General features: G+C 40.4%; 1 protein-coding gene across 2 annotated transcripts in view; it reads left to right on the forward strand.

Annotated features, from left to right (window-relative positions):
• The first annotated feature begins 7,344 nt into the window (after positions 1-7,344).
• zgc:86896 (uncharacterized protein LOC415190 homolog) overlaps positions 7,345-16,347 on the forward strand; it is a 34,201-nt gene continuing 25,198 nt past the window's right edge. Inside the window, exons 1-3 of one of the 2 annotated variants that reach the window (XM_061905968.1) lie at positions 7,345-7,508; positions 8,709-8,812; positions 14,386-14,490. In XM_061905968.1, coding sequence (XP_061761952.1) covers positions 8,749-8,812; positions 14,386-14,490 — 169 coding nt within the window. In that variant the 5' untranslated portion in view covers positions 7,345-7,508; positions 8,709-8,748. The other variant, XM_061905969.1, reaches the window with a different exon arrangement.

Consider the following 16,347-nt stretch of genomic DNA (forward strand, 5'->3'; position numbering starts at 1 on the left):
AGGCTCAGAACATAATACTACCACCTCCATACTTGACGGTAAGGATGGTGTTCCTGGGATTAAAGGCCTCACCTGGGAATCGTGGCCAAACAGCTCCCATTTTGTTTCATTTGACCACAGAACTTTCTTTCAAAAGGTCTTATTTTTGTTCACATGATGTCGGATGAAACAATAATTGAGCAGTTTGGCCACAATACCCAGCAATATGTTTGGAGAAGAAAAGGTGAGGCCTTTAATCCCAGGAACACCATCCCTACCGTCAAGCATTAGATTGGATTAGATAGTACATTATTTATTCCTTCAGGAAAATTAAAATTTTCAGCACATGTATAATACTTAATACTACCCCCACCACAAACATGGTGGGTGTAGTATTATGCTTTGGGCCTGTTTTGCTGCCAATGGAACTGGTGCTTTACAGAGAGTAAATGGGACAATGAAAAAGGAGGATTACCTCCAAATTCTTCAGGACAACCTAAAATCATCAACCCGGAGGTTGGGTCTTGGGCGCAGTTGGGTGTTCCAACAGGACAATGACCCCACACACACATCAAAAGTGATAAAGGAATGGCTAAATTAGGCTACAATGAAGGTTTTAGAATGGCCATCCCAAAGTCCTGACTTAAAATTGTGGACAATGCTGAAGAAACAAGTTCATGTCAGAACACCAACACTTGGAGCTGAACTGCACCAATTTTGTCAAGAGGAGTGGTCAAAAATTCAAGCAGCTTGTGGATGGCTACCAAAATCACTTTATTGCAGTGAAACTTGCCAAGGGACATGTAAGCAAATATTAACATTGCTGTATGTATACTTTTGACCCAGCAGATTTGCTCACATTTTCAGTAGACCCATAATAAATCAATACAAATACCAAACTTCATGAATGTTCTTTACAAGTGTAAGTAAACTTTTGATCGTGACTGTTTTATATATATATATATATATATATATATATGTATATATGTGTGTGTATATATATATATATATATACACACATATATATATGTGTATATATACAGTATATATATATGTATATATATATATATATATATATGTACATATATATATATATATGTATATGTGTACCCCGCCTTCCGCCCGATTGTAGCTGAGATAGGCGCCAGCGACCCCGAAAGGGAATAAGCGGTATGAAATGGATGGATGGATGGATGGATGTGAAACCTTTCAATCCGGTTTCAGGGCAAATCACTCCACGGAGACAGCCCTCGCAAAAATGACTAATGATCTATTGCTAACGATGGATTCTGATGCTTCATCTATGTTGCTGCTCCTCGATCTTAGCGCTGCTTTCGATACTGTCGATCATAATATTTTATTACAACGTATCAAAACACGAATTGGTATGTCAGACTTAGCCCTGTCTTGGTTTAACTCTTATCTTACTGATAGGATGCAGTGTGTCTCCCATAACAATGAGACCTCGGACTACGTTAAGGTAACGTGTGGAGTTCCCCAGGGTTCGGTCCTTGGCCATGCACTCTTCAGCATCTACATGTTGCCGCTAGGTGACATCATACGCAAATACAGTGTTAGCTTTCACTGTTATGCTGATGACACCCAACTCTACATGCCCCTAAAGCTGACCAACACGCCGGATTGTAGTCAGCTGGAGGCGTGTCTTAATGAAATTAAACAATGGATGTCCGCTAACTTTTTGCAACTCAACGCCAAAAAAACGGAAACGCTGATTATCGGTCCTGCTAGACACCGACCTCTATTTAATAATACAACTCTAACATTTGACAACCAAACAATTAAACAAGGCGACACGGTAAAGAATCTGGGTGTTATCTTTGACCCAACTCTCTCCTTTGAGGCACACATTAAAAGCGTTACTAAAACGGCCTTCTTTCATCTCCGTAATATCGCTAAAATTCGCTCCATTCTGTCCACTAAAGACGCTGAGATCATTATCCATGCGTTTGTTACGTCTCGCCTCGACTACTGTAACGTATTATTTTCGGGTCTCCCCATGTCTAGTATTAAAAGATTACAGTTGGTACAAAATGCGGCTGCTAGACTTTTGACAAGAACAAGAAAGTTTGATCACATTATGCCTGTACTGGCTCACCTGCACTTGCTTCCTGTGCACTTAAGATTTGACTTTAAGGTTTATCTACTTACGTATAAAATACTACACGGTCTAGCTCCATCCTATCTTGCCGATTGTATTGTACCATATGTCCCGGCAAGAAATCTGCGTTCAAAGGACTCCGGCTTATTAGTGATTCCCAAAGCCCAAAAAAAGTCTGCGGGCTATAGAGCTTTTTCATTTCGGGCTCCAGTACTCTGGAATGCCCTCCCGGTAACAGTTCGAGATGCCACCTCAGTAGAAGCATTTAAGTCTCACCTTAAAACTCATTTGTATACTCTAGCCTTTAAATAGACTCCCTTTTTAGACCAGTTGATCTGCCGTTTCTTTTCTTTTTCTCCTATGTCCCACTCTCCCTTGTGGAGGGGGTCCAGTCCGATCCGGTGGACATGTACTGCTTGCCTGTGTATCAGCTGGGGACATCTCTGCGCTTCTGATCCGCCTCCGCTTGGGATGGTTTCCTGCTGGCTCCGCTGTGAACGGGACTCTCGCTGCTGTGTTGGATCCGCTTTGGACTGGACTCTCGCGACTGTGTTGGATCCATTATGGATTGAACTTTCACAGTATTATGTTAGACCCGCTCGACATCCATTGCTTTCCTCCTCTCCAAGGTTCTCATAGTCATCATTGTCATCGACGTCCCACTGGGTCATTATTGTCGCCGATGTCCCACTGGGTGTGAGTTTTCCTTGCCCTTATGTGGGCCTACCGAGGATGTCGTAGTGGTTTGTGCAGCCCTTTGAGACACTAGTGATTTAGGGCTATATAAGTAAACATTGATTGATTGATTGATTGATATATATGTATATATATATATATGCATATATACACATATATATGTGTATATATATATATATATGTATATATATACATGTATATATATGTGTATATATATATGTGTATATATATATATATATGTGTATATTTATATATATATGTGTGTATATACCGTATATGTGTATATATATGTATATGTATATATATATATATATATATATATATATATATATATATATATATAAATATATATTTATATGTATATTGGCTGTTGTTGATAAATGCCGTTTGCTTTGCATAGTAGAGTTTTAACTTGCACTTACAGAGGTAGCGAACAACTGTAGTTACTGACAGTGGTTTTATGAAGTGTTCCTGAGTCCATGTGGTGATATCCTTTACACACTGATGTCGGTTTTTCATGCAGTACTGCCTGAGGGTTCAAAGGTCCGTAATATCATCGCTTACGTGCAGTGATTTCTCCAGGTTATCTGAACCTTTTGATGATTTTACGGACCGTAGATGGTAAAATCCCTAAATTCCTTGCAATAGCTCGTTGAGAAATGTTGTTCTAAAACTGTTTGAGAATTTGCTTCCAAATTGGTGACTCTCGCCCCATCCTTTTTTGTGATTTACTTAGCATTTCATGGAAGCTGCTTTTATACCCAATCATGGCACCCACCTGTTCCCAATTAGCCTGCACACCTGTGGGATGTTCCAAATAAGTGTTTGATGAGCATTCTTCAACTTTATCAGTATTCATTGCCACCTTTCCCAACTTCTTTGTCACATGTTGCTGGCATCAAATTCTAAAGTTAATGATTATTTACAAAAAATAAAAATGTTTAGCAGTTTGAACATCAAATATGTTGTCTTTGTAGCATATTCAACTGAATATGGGTTGAAAATGATTTGCAAATCATTGTATTCCGTTTATATTTACATCTCACACAATTTCCCAACTCATATGGAAACGGACATGGAGAACACCTCCACGCCCCCTCCAGCTCCGCCTGAATTTCGGGAGATTTGCGGGAGAACATTAGTCCCGGGAGGTTTTCGGGAGAGGCGCTGAATTTCGGGTGTCTCCCGGAAAATCCGGAAGGGTTGGCAAGTATGTAGGCGCCGGCCATCAGGGCCGAGTTGCGACGAGAGATTGTGTCGATGTTAAGATATTACGCCGAGTTGGTAAATCTATCTGTTTGTTAATAGTAGCTACTAGCCGTCAATGGGCGGTTAGCATCGAGTTTTAATCCCGTTTCCTCCTATGTTTCTGCTCCGATTGAATTTCTTTGTATGTCAAGTCTTTACTTTGGGTACTTACATATGGTGCCTGACTGTTGTGACGTTTTAAGGCCATCTGCACTTTTTATGCGCAGAGTTGGTAGGTCTATCTGTTTGCTAATAGTAGCTACTAACCGTACCCATGTATTTTCAATGGGCAGTTAGCATCGGGTTTTAATCCCGTTTCCTCCTATGTTTCTGCTCCGATTGAATTTCTTTTTATGTCTAGTCTTTATTTTGGGCACTTACATATGGTGCCTACAAGTCTGTTGTATAATACATGTGTATACAACTTTTTTTCTGTGTAATAGTCACTCCATCCATCTTCTAACCCTTTTCCGGGCTTGGGTCGCGGGGGCAGCAGCCAAAGCGGTCCCGTCCATTGCTGCTTGCAGCTCTAATTTTTTTCTTGTTTTTGAACACTGACTTTTTGCAGTGTAGGAGCCTTTGTTTGTTTACTTACTACTAAAAGACAAGTTGTCTAGTATCTTCAGTATTTTATTAAAGGTCTTGATTGCATGAAGAAACATATGTTTAATGCACCCTAAGATTTTTTTGTTAAAATAAAGCCAATAATGCAATTTTTTTGTGGTCCCCTTTACTTAGAGAAGTACCAAAAAGTATCAAAATCATTTTAATACCGGTATCAAAATAAGGCAATCGTTACAATACGACTCTGGAATTAACTGCTTCTACACTGCAAAAACTGAAATCTAAGTAAAATTAAATATCTCAAAAAAGGGTGGTATTTGCTTATTTTCTGTTTGATAAGATAATTCTTCTCACTCAACAAATTTTATGATAGTGTTTTACTTGTTTAAAGAGTTTTGGTCCTAAATGATCTCAGTAAGATATTACAGCTTGTTGCTGAGATTTGATGACCTATATTGAGTAAAACATGCTTGAAACTAGAATATCAACTGTTGCAAAGCTGTGTCATCAACAATCACAAGTATAAAACTGCTATTTTAAAGTAATAATTTCTTACTTCAAGCAATAAAAAAGATAATGATTTCGAGCGCACATCATTATGTCAAGATAATGGAACTCTACTTAATTTAAGAATATTTTTCAACATATTGAGCAAAAAGGTTTCTTTTTTCTACCAAGAAAAGTGCACTTGTTATTTGTGAGAATATACTTATTGTAAGGAATTTTTGGGTTCATTGAGGTTAGCTAATTGTACTTGTTTTGGAAAGTCTTGACAAGCGGAATTTTCTTGTTTTTATTGAGGCGGATGAGATTTGAGTAGTAATTAGCTGCAGCTAAGGTAAGCATGTGTTTATAAGTTATTAAACTATCACTCCATGCTTGAATGAAAACCTCAACTTTAGTCGTACGCCATTTGCGTTACAACTTTCGACATGATAATTTAAGAGCTCGAGTTTCTTCTGTAAACCGTGGGGTGGGCCTTTTAGGGGTCCTTTTTAACTTCAGCGGTACTATACTATCAATGATGTCGCGCAGGGCATCGTTAATGTTGTTAGTGAGGTTATCGATAGAGCCCACATAATTTGGGAATGGCGCCATTACCGAAGGCAGTAGGCCAGCAAGAGTCATCGTTGTGACAGCATCATTGTTGCGGCTGATAAAGCAGTGATTATTATTAGCATGTTGACAATGAGTCAGAACTTTTAATTTTATAAGGTAATGATCGGACATTACTTTAGTGTACGACAGTACCATAACTTTGGAGGTGGGGACACCCCGGACAAGGACTAGCTCTATCGTATTACCGTTGCGATGCGTGGGTTCATTTATTATTTGTGTAAGTTTAGTCTCGAGCACCAAGCACGGAGGGTCTGATTGGGTATTCGTATGGATATCAAAATCCTCCATTATAATTATATTGTTGGCTTGCGTCACTAGATCAGCAAAAACCCCTGAAAATTCACTGATGAAGTCTGAATAGAGCCCAGGGGGGCAGTAGATAACAGCCAGGCAGAGAGGCAGCGGTGCGACAGACCTCATAGTAAGTCCCTCAAATGATTTGTATTTATTACATAGGTTAGGGCTAATGTTAAGGTTTTCATTGTATATTAGTGCGACCCCCCCACTCCCCACCCCCTTTTAAGGGGACGGGCAATATGCGCATCCGTATCTGTATGCCTCGTTAAGCAGGAAAAATGTGTCTGGTTTGAGCAAGGTTTTGCTGAGACCATTGACGTTAAGATTCTTGTCTCTAATGTACTACGCTTCTTCCTGACAAATACTACTACACTTCTTCCTAATAAATACTATTACATTTCTTCCTGAAAAATACTACTACACATCTTCCTGAAAAATAATACTACACTTCTTCCTGACAAGTACTACTACACTTTTTCCTGACAAGTACTACTACAATTCTTCCTGACAAATACTACTACACTTCTTCCTGACAAATACTACTACACTTCTTCCTGACAAATACTTCTACACTTCTTCTTGACAAATGGTACACCACTTCTTCCTGACAAATACTACTACACTCCTTCCTGACAAATACTACTACAATTTTTCCTGACAAATACTACTACACGTCTTCCTGACAAATACTACTACACTTCTTCCTGACAAGTACTATTACACTTCTTCCTGACAATTACTACTACACTTTTTCCTGACAAATACTACTACACTTCTTCCTGACAAATACTACAACACTTCTTCCTAACAAATACTACAACACTTCTTCCTGAGAATTACTACTACACTTCTTCCTGACAATCACTACTACACTTCTTCCTGACAAATACTACCACACTTCTTCCTGACAAATACTACCACATTTCTTCCTGACAAATACTACAACACTTCTTCCTGAGAACTACTACTACACTTCTTCCTGACAAATACTACTATATTTCTTCCTGACAAATACTACAACACTTCTTCCTGAGAACTACTACTACACTTCTTCCTGACAAATACTACTACACTTCTTCCTGACAAATACTACTACACTTCTTCCTGACAAATACTACTACACTTCTTCCTGACAAATACTACTACACTTCTTCCTGACAAATAATACTACACTTTTTCCTGATTTCACATGCGCACTTGCACAGACGTACACAACGCAAACACACACACACACACGCACGCACGCACGCACGCACACACACACACACACACACACACACACACACACACACACACACTACATAAGAGCAAGTCACTCCCTAGTTGCTGCATTTGTGCTTAAAGACAGTGGTACACGCCCACACACACACACACACACACACACACACACACACACACACACGCTACATAAGCCAGACACTTCCTGGTTGGTACATTCGTGTAGACTGTCCAGAGTCCACGAATAAAGCACCTCACAAAAAAGCAGGTAAGGACTAAACCAGCTAACAACAAAAGCAGGTAAAGCAGCTAAGTACTAAAGCAGGTAAGGACTAAAGCAGCTAACGACTAAAGCAGATAAGGGCTAAAGCAGCTAAGGACTGAAGCACCTAACGACCGAAGCAGCTAAGGACTAAAGCAGGTAAGGACTGAAGCACCTAACGACTGAAGCACCTAACGACTGAAGCAGCTAACGACTAAAGCAGCTAAGGACTGAAGCACCTAACGACTAAAGCAGCTAAGGACTAAAGCAGGTAAGGACTGAAGCACCTAACGACTAAAGCAGCTAAGGACTAAAGCAGGTAAGGACTGAAGCACCTAACGACTGAAGCACCTAACGACTGAAGCAGCTAACGACTAAAGCAGCTAAGGACTGAAGCACCAAACGACTAAAGCAGCTAAGAACTAAAGCAGGTAAGGACTGAAGCAGTTAAGCACTAAAGCAGCTAAGGATTAAAGCAGCTAAGGACTGAAGCAGCTAACGACTAAAGTGTGCAGCTAACGACTAAAGCAGCTAAGGACTGAAGCACCTAACGACTGAAGCACCTAATGACTGAAGCAGCTAACGACTAAAGCAGGTAAGGACTGAAGCACCTAACGACTGAAGCACCTAACGACAGAAGCAGCTAACGACTAAAGCAGGTAAGGACTGAAGCACCTAACGACTGAAACACCTAACGACTAAAGCAGCTAAAGACTAAAGTAGTTAAGGACTAAAGCAGCTAAGGATTAAAGCAGCTAAGGACTGAAGCAACTAACGACTAAAGCATGCAGCTAACGACTAAAGCAGCTAAGGACTGAAGCAGCTAAGGACTAAAGCAGCTAAGGACTGAAGTACCTAACGACTAAAGCAGCTAAGGACTGAAGTACCTAACGACTAAAGCAGCTAAGGACTGAAGTACCTAACGACTAAAGCAGCTAAGGACTGAAGCAGCTAAGGACTAAAGCAGCTAAGGGCTGAAGTACCTAACGACTAAAGCAGCTAATGCAGGCGAGTATTTCTTTCAATGGCATCTTCATATGATTTGTATTATTCCTGCTTTCTATTCAATCACCTTCTACTTGATAGTAGTTCTTCATCTAGGTGGTGAAGTACTAGTCACGTACAGAATACAGGAATATATATAGTATATACCGGGGTGTTTACTCAAAAGTACATGTTTGCTTTGTGCTTGTGCTCCGCCCTCAGCTCACCTGCAGCAGCCGCATTCCTGCACCTTTGTTCAGACATGTCTCGTTACAGCTTTGGACTGGAGCCGCTCTCCTGCCACACCTGGAACAGAGACAAAACACGTAGGTGCAATCACACCTCAACTACTCAAATAACCATAAAAGTAATACCATCACACATCAACTACTCTAATAACCACAAAACAACATAATCATCACACTTTAACTACTCTAATAACCATATTCAAAGGTTGGAATTGGAGGTTAAATCACCAAAAATGATTCCCGGGCGCGGCAACCGCTGCTGCCCACTGCTCCCCTCACCTCCCAGGGGGTGATTAAGGTTGATGGGTCAAATGCAGAGAATAATTTCGCCACACATAGTGTGTGTGTGACAATCATTGCTACTTTAACTTAAAATTTTAAAACAACATATCATCACACTTTAGCTACTCTAATAACCATACAATAATATCATAATCACACTTCAACTACTCTAATAACCATAAAAATAATATCATCATCTCACATCGACTAACGTATTTCCTTGAATTGCCGCCGGGCGCTAATTAATTAAAAACCTCTTCTCACTTCGGCGTTTACCAAAGGCATGCGGTAAAGGCAAGCATGCGCTAATTATTTTAAAACCTCTTCTCACGCCGGCGCTTACCATAGGCATGCGGTAAATTTAGGCCTGCGTTTATAAATTTGAGTGTGATGTAAGGATACCATCATGAAAAGCACATTTAATAAAAAAAACGTTATTATCGTCTTACCTTTACTTATAAATGAAGTCCACGCACAGCTTCTTCTGATCAAAAGCATCGATAACTTGTTTATGGAAGTCTTCCTTATCTTTCTTCAGTTTTAAAAGTTTCTCTGTCTCGATGGAGATTTTCCTTTATTACCTCCTGCTTCGATTGAAAGTCCAGTTGACAAAACTGTTTTATTTTAGATACGTAATCCTCCATGTTAAAAGTGCAAGCAAGAGGAAAAAATAAACTGCTCACTCTTGCTGCTTGTTGTCACTTCTTCTGCAGCCGAGTAGTCGCAAGAAGGATCACTAGCGCCCTCTACCACCAGGAGGCGGGAGTCATTTAATGACTCATATTTGACACACGCTGCTACGGTATATTAATAAAACATAGCTGCTTACTTTTCTTTTTAGCATATTCAATAGCTTGGACCTTAAATCCTACGAATAGCTCTTAATCTTCTTCTCTTTATGCGATTTCAAATTATTTAAATCAGCCTCCTCCATTTTGAAAATGATGACAGGGGAAGTGTCACTCGTGACCAAACCCCGCCCACCTCAACCACGCAGGGAGGTGGAGGGGTTTGGTGCTCGCGGGGTGTATAACATAGTCAGGAAGTATCATGGATGCAAAGGATTCTGGGTATTTGTTGTGTTGCGTTTATGTTGTGTTACTGTGAGGATTTTCTCCCGAAATGTGTTTGTCATTCTTCTTTTGTGTGGGTTCACAATGTGGCGCATATTAGTATGCCTTGCAATCTCATACATGTGCCGATAGAAGCAGCGAAATGCATGTGTCCGGTCGGCACGCAAATAGCATTCCGTGAATGGCGGGCGTGATGACGTTCAAGAGGACGCAAATAGCATTCCGTGAATGGCGGGCACTATGACGTTCAAGAGGACGTTAAGAGTAATATCATCACGGCACGCCCTTAATATTGTAGTCCGAGTGAAAATTGGAGAACGTTGACTCCGGGTGATGTCCGGGAGAGGCATTGAATTCCGAAATCTCCCCGCAACAATCTGGGGGGTTGGCGATTGTGCAGCTGAGCCGCATCAGAGTTGCCAAAGAGCCGCATGCGGCTCTGAAGCTGCGGGTTGCCGACCCCTGCTCTATGTGTATATTTTTATGTGCATAGGTGTATTTATTTTTGAGTAAATGTTAATGTTTATATGTTTACGTTTATATTTTTATGTGTATGTGTCTAAGTATATATGTTTATATGTATATGTTTGTGTATATGTCTACGTGTATATGTTTCTGCGTATAGGTGTATTTATTTGTGATTATATGTTAATGTGAATATGTTTGTGTGTATTTTATGTGTATATGTCCATGTGTATATGTTTATCAATCAATCAATCAATCAATCAATCAATCAATGTTTACTTATATAGCCCTAAATCACTAGTGTCTCAAAGGGCTGCACAAACCACAACACAAACCACTACGACATCCTCGGTAGGCCATAAGGGGAATGAAAACTCACACCCAGTGGGACGTCGGTGACAATGATGACTATGAGAACCTTGGAGAGGAGGAAAGCAATGGATGTCGAGCGGGTCTAACATGATACTGTGAAAGTTCAATCCATAATGGATCCAACACAGTCGCGAGAGTCCAGTCCAAAGCGGATCCAACACAGCAGCAAGAGTCCCGTTCACAGCGGAGCCAGCAGGAAACCATCCCAAGCGGAGGCGGATCAGCAGCGCAGAGATGTCACCAGCCGATACACAGGCAAGCAGTACATGGTCACCGGATCGGACCAGACCCCCTCCACAAGGGAGAGTGGGACATAGGAGAAAAAGAAAAGAAACGGCAGATCAACTGGTCTAAAAAGGGAGTCTATTTAAAGGCTAGAGTATACAAATTAGTTTTAAGGTGAGACTTAAATGCTTCTACTGAGGTGACATCTCAAACTTTTACCGGGAGGGCATTCCAGAGTACTGGAGCCCGAAATGAAAACGCTCTATAGCCCGCAGACTTTTTTTGGGCTTTGGGAATCACTAATAAGCCGGAGTCCATTGAACGCAGTTTTCTTGCCGGGACATATGGTACAATACAATCGCCAAGATAGGATGGAGCTAGACCGTGTAGTTTTTTATACGTAAGTAGTAAAACCTTAAAGTCACATCTTAGGTGCACAGGAAATCAGTGCAGGTGAGCCAGTACAGGCGTAATGTGATCAAACTTTCTTGTTCTTGTCAAAAGTCTAGCAGCCGCATTTTGTACCAACTGTAATCTTTTAATGCTAGACATGGGGAGACCCGAAAATAATACGTTACAGTAGTCGAGGCGAGACGTAACAAACGCATGGATAATGATCTCAGCGTCTTTAGTGGACAGAATGGAGCGAATTTTAGCGATATTACGGAGATGAAAGAAGGCCGTTTTAGTAACACTCTTAATGTGTGCCTCAAAGGAGAGAGTTGGGTCAAAGATAATACCCAGATTCTTTACCGTGTCGCTTTGTTTAATTGTTTGGTTGTCAAATGTTAAAGTTGTATTATTAAATAGAGGTTGGTGTCTAGCAGGACCGATAATCAGCATTTCCGTTTTTTTGGCGTTGAGTTGCAAAAAGTTAGCGGAAATCCATTGTTTAATTTCATTAAGACACGCCTCCAGCTGACTACAATCCGGCATGTTGGTCAGCTTTAGGGGCATGTAGAGTTGGGTGTCATCAGCATAACAGTGAAAGCTAATACCGTATTTGCGTATGATGTCACCTAGCGGCAGTATGTAGATGCTGAAGAGTGCAGGGCCAAGGACCGAACCCTGGGGAACTCCACACGTTTATGTGTATATGTATTTGTATATGTTTATGTGTATATGTCTATGTGTATATGTTAATGTGTATATGTTTGTGTGTATATGTCTATGTGTATAGGTGTATTTATTTATGAGTATATGTTTATGTGTATAAGTGTATTTATTCATGTGTATATGTTTATTTATTTATGTGTATATGTTTATTTGTATTGGTGTATTTATTTATGAGTGTATGTTTATTTGCAAATTGTATTTATGTGTATATGTTTATGTGTATGTATATGTTTATGTGTATAGGTGTATTTATTTATGAGTATATGTTAATGTGTATAGGTGTATTATTCATATGTATATGTTTATGCGTATAAGTGTATTTATTTATGTATATATTTTTATGCGTATAAGTGTATTTATTTATGTATATATGTTTATGTGTATAAGTGTATTTATCTATGTGTATATGTTCATGCGTAGGTGTAATTAAACACCGAAAGATTGGAATATTTACTTCCTTACAGAGGTTGTAGTAAGTGTATTTTTGTGTACTTACAGAGATTGTAGTAATAAGTGTATTTATGTGTACTTATATGTAGTGATAAGCAGAGGTGGGTAGTAATGCGCTACATTTACTCCGTTACATCTACTTGAGTAACTTTTGGGATAAATTGTATTTCTAAGAGTAGTTTTAATGCAACATACTTATACTTTTACTTGAGTATATTTATAGAGAAGAAACGCTACTTTTACTCCGCTCCATTTATCTACATTCAGCTCGCTACTCGCTACTGATTTTTATCGATCTGTTAATGCACGCTTTGTTTGTTTTATCAGACAAACCTTCAAAGTAGGATGTATCACATGCCTGCGTTTCACCAATCATATGCAGTCACTGGTGACGTTTGACTCCATTCCACCAATCAAATGCCGTCACTGGTGACGTTTGACTCCGTTTCACCAATCAAACAGCGCCAGGCGGTCACATGATTAACTGAACACTTTTTAAAAACATTTTTTATAAACCTTTATTTATAAATTTCAACTTTTACAAACAGTTGAAAATAATAATCAAAGTAAGTACAAAAACAGTACAAAACAGTATAAAAAACCTACAAAACAGCGCCAGGGGGTAGTAAATTCAAAGTAACTAAAATAGAATGCAATAAAGATATATATATAAAATAAACAAAGTGAAAAGCCATAGGCTCACTGAATCTCAGTAAATAATTTAAATTTGGAACACAGCATCATCGTTTTCACAGCTTTTTGGTTGATAGAGGTAGAGTGTTTTAGAGTAGAGTTCTAAATCTTTTTTAAGGCACAAAAACCAGGTTGGGTATTGAGAAACTTACACTTATGAATATAAAACTTAGCCAATAGTATAATTAAGTTGCAAAGGTAAAATTCATTTTCAATTTTTTTTTCAATACAGTGTAAAACCAAATATATATTATTCTATATATATTATTGTTTTAGTTGCTTAAGAGATATTCCTGGCTGTGAATTTGTTCATTGCTATTTTTATGTTTTTGTGCATTACTTGTTGCCGTCATCATTAAATGAACAGGTTACTCATCAGTTACTCAGTTCTTGTGTAGTTTTTTCACAACATACTTTTTACTTTTAGTCAAATATTTGGGTGAATACTCCTTACTTTTACTTGAGTAATACATCTCTAAAGTAATAGTACTCTTACTTGAGTACAACTTCTGGCTACTCTACCCACCTCTGGTGATAAGTTTATTTATGTGCTTACAGAGATTGTAGTAATAAGTGTATTCATGTGTACTTGCAGTAATAAATGTAATTATGTGTACTTACATGCAGTAATAAGTGTATTTATGTGTACTTGTCGTAATATGTATATTTATGTGTACTTACAGTGATTGCAGTGTATTAATGTGTACTTACAAAGATTGTATTAATTAGTGTATTTATGTGTACTTGCAGTAATACATGTATTGATGTGTACTTCCATGCATTGATTAGTAAGTGTATTTATGCGTACTTGCAGTAATATGTGTATTATTGTGTACTTCCATGCAGTAATGAGTGTATTGATGTGTACTTTCATGCAATAATAAGTGTATTGATGTGTACTTCCATACAGTAATACTGTATGTGTATTGATGTGTACTTGCATGCAGTAATAAGTGTATGTATGTGTACTTTTAGAGATTGCAGTGAGTCCCAACAACAACGTGGTGAACATTTATGAGAAGAGAGGAAGAGAATGGAGTAAAATCCATGAGCTGAACGAACACAGTGGAAGAATCACAGGTAGGAGGAGCTCACCTGCAGCACACATGTTGGGATAATGATTGATAGTACAGATATGGTGTTGTTTCTGCTGGGCAAGTCTGCCTGATGCGCCTCCTACAGGGCATTGGGTCAGCTGCAGGGTCATCAGTTGGGGACCACCACTCATTGGAGTTTCGCTCTCTTTATGTTGGAGCCAGCCAATGGCCTTGGCAACCTCTGGCCCTGCTTGCCACTTCCGGCCTGTTCGGGTTGGTACATGATCATTCCTCACTGTAGGATCTGAGGATTCTTCCAGCTCGAGAACCAATCTGGCCTTCTCCTGCTTGTAGCCCAGGGCGATGGACTGGATCGGCAGATGCAGTAAAGTTGCCCCAAATAAGCCAGTGTCGGAGAAGCAACGCGGTAGGCCCAGCCACTTTCGCATGTAGGAGTTGGCTAATCTGTCCAACCCGTTGGCTGTTGCGGATGGAATCCCGCACATCTTCAGTGGCCACATAACTCTTTGGTAAAGTGTGAAGTTGTAGCAACACAACTTGTAGTTCCCGGGGAGCTGGCTCTTGTTGATACTCACTAGGCCTTCTGAGAGTTGTTTCCGTGTTGCCTTGCCTGCGTGCTTGTCCGACAGGTCCGCATTGTACTTCCTCCCCAGGCTTTGGATGGATTGGTTGACCAGTAGAGAGATTTGCTCACCTCCTGCAAAAAAGATGGCTTTGTCGTTCCTGGTGCCTTTGCGCAAGGAGAGGCTTCATGACTTGGAGGGATTTATCTTCATCCGTGCCCATGTCACTAGCTCATCCAGCCTCTTCAGACACCATTTCATGCATGGGGCTGTTTGCAGTACCACTGTGAGATCATCCATGTAGCTTCGTAGTGGTGGAAGCCTCTGCCCTGTCTGCAGCCTCATTCCTCCTACAGTCTGACGGGCGGAGGATGATTTCAAAAGCTGCGACAAAGAGGACTGGGGAGATGGAACACCCCATGGTTATGCCTACGTCTAGACGCTGCCATCCTGTTGCAAAATCCTGGAGGCTGAAACACATCTGGAAGTCCCTGAAGTAGCTGGTTATCAGGTTGATGATGGAAACAGGGACGTGGAAGAATTCCAATGCAAACTGGATGAGTTTGTGAGGGACAGAACCATAAGCCTTGGCAAGGTCAAGCCACACCACGTGGAGGTCGCTCTTCTCCTGCTTGGCCCTCTGGATCTGTGCCCAAATCATTGAAGAATGCTCCACGCATCCTGGAAAACCTGGTACTCCTGCTTTCTGTCAGCTGGTGTCAATATAGCAATTTTCTGTGAGATAAGAGGTTAGTCTCTTGGCTATAACTGCAAAGATCTTTCCTTCGACATTCAACAGAGCAATGCTCCTGAATTGATTGATGTTATGGGACTCCTGTTTCTTCGGAATAAACACCGCCACAGCTCTCTGCCACTCCGACGGAATGAGTAGATTCTTCCATGCTCATTAGCTTCCACAAGCATTTCAGTACTTGGGGGCGGTTCTTGTATAGCTTGTAGGGGATTTCGTTAGGCCCAGGAGCTGATGCTAACCTCGCTTTCTTGACCACTGCTCTTACCTCGCTGAGTCGAGGAGGGAAGCTGTCAAAGCTGGTTGGAGGTGGAGGACGAGGGACGTATCCTGGTGAACCTAACGGATCGTTCTTCTTTGAGTCGCTGTTTTGGCCCCTGATGTACTGCTCAAGCTCCTCCTTGGTGGCTTCCTGTTTCCCGTTTCTTTTCTCCTCCAGAAGCTGACGGGCGTGCTTAAAAGGATTCCTCATGAAGCTAGCACTTTCTTTGTCCTTTCTTTTATTGCATCTGCGAATACGCTCTGCTCTTCGCATGCTGCCCAGCTTCTGTCTCACCCCATCCCA

Source organism: Nerophis ophidion, linkage group LG07 (genome assembly GCF_033978795.1).
Source record: "Nerophis ophidion isolate RoL-2023_Sa linkage group LG07, RoL_Noph_v1.0, whole genome shotgun sequence".
NCBI lineage: Eukaryota > Metazoa > Chordata > Actinopteri > Syngnathiformes > Syngnathidae > Nerophis > Nerophis ophidion.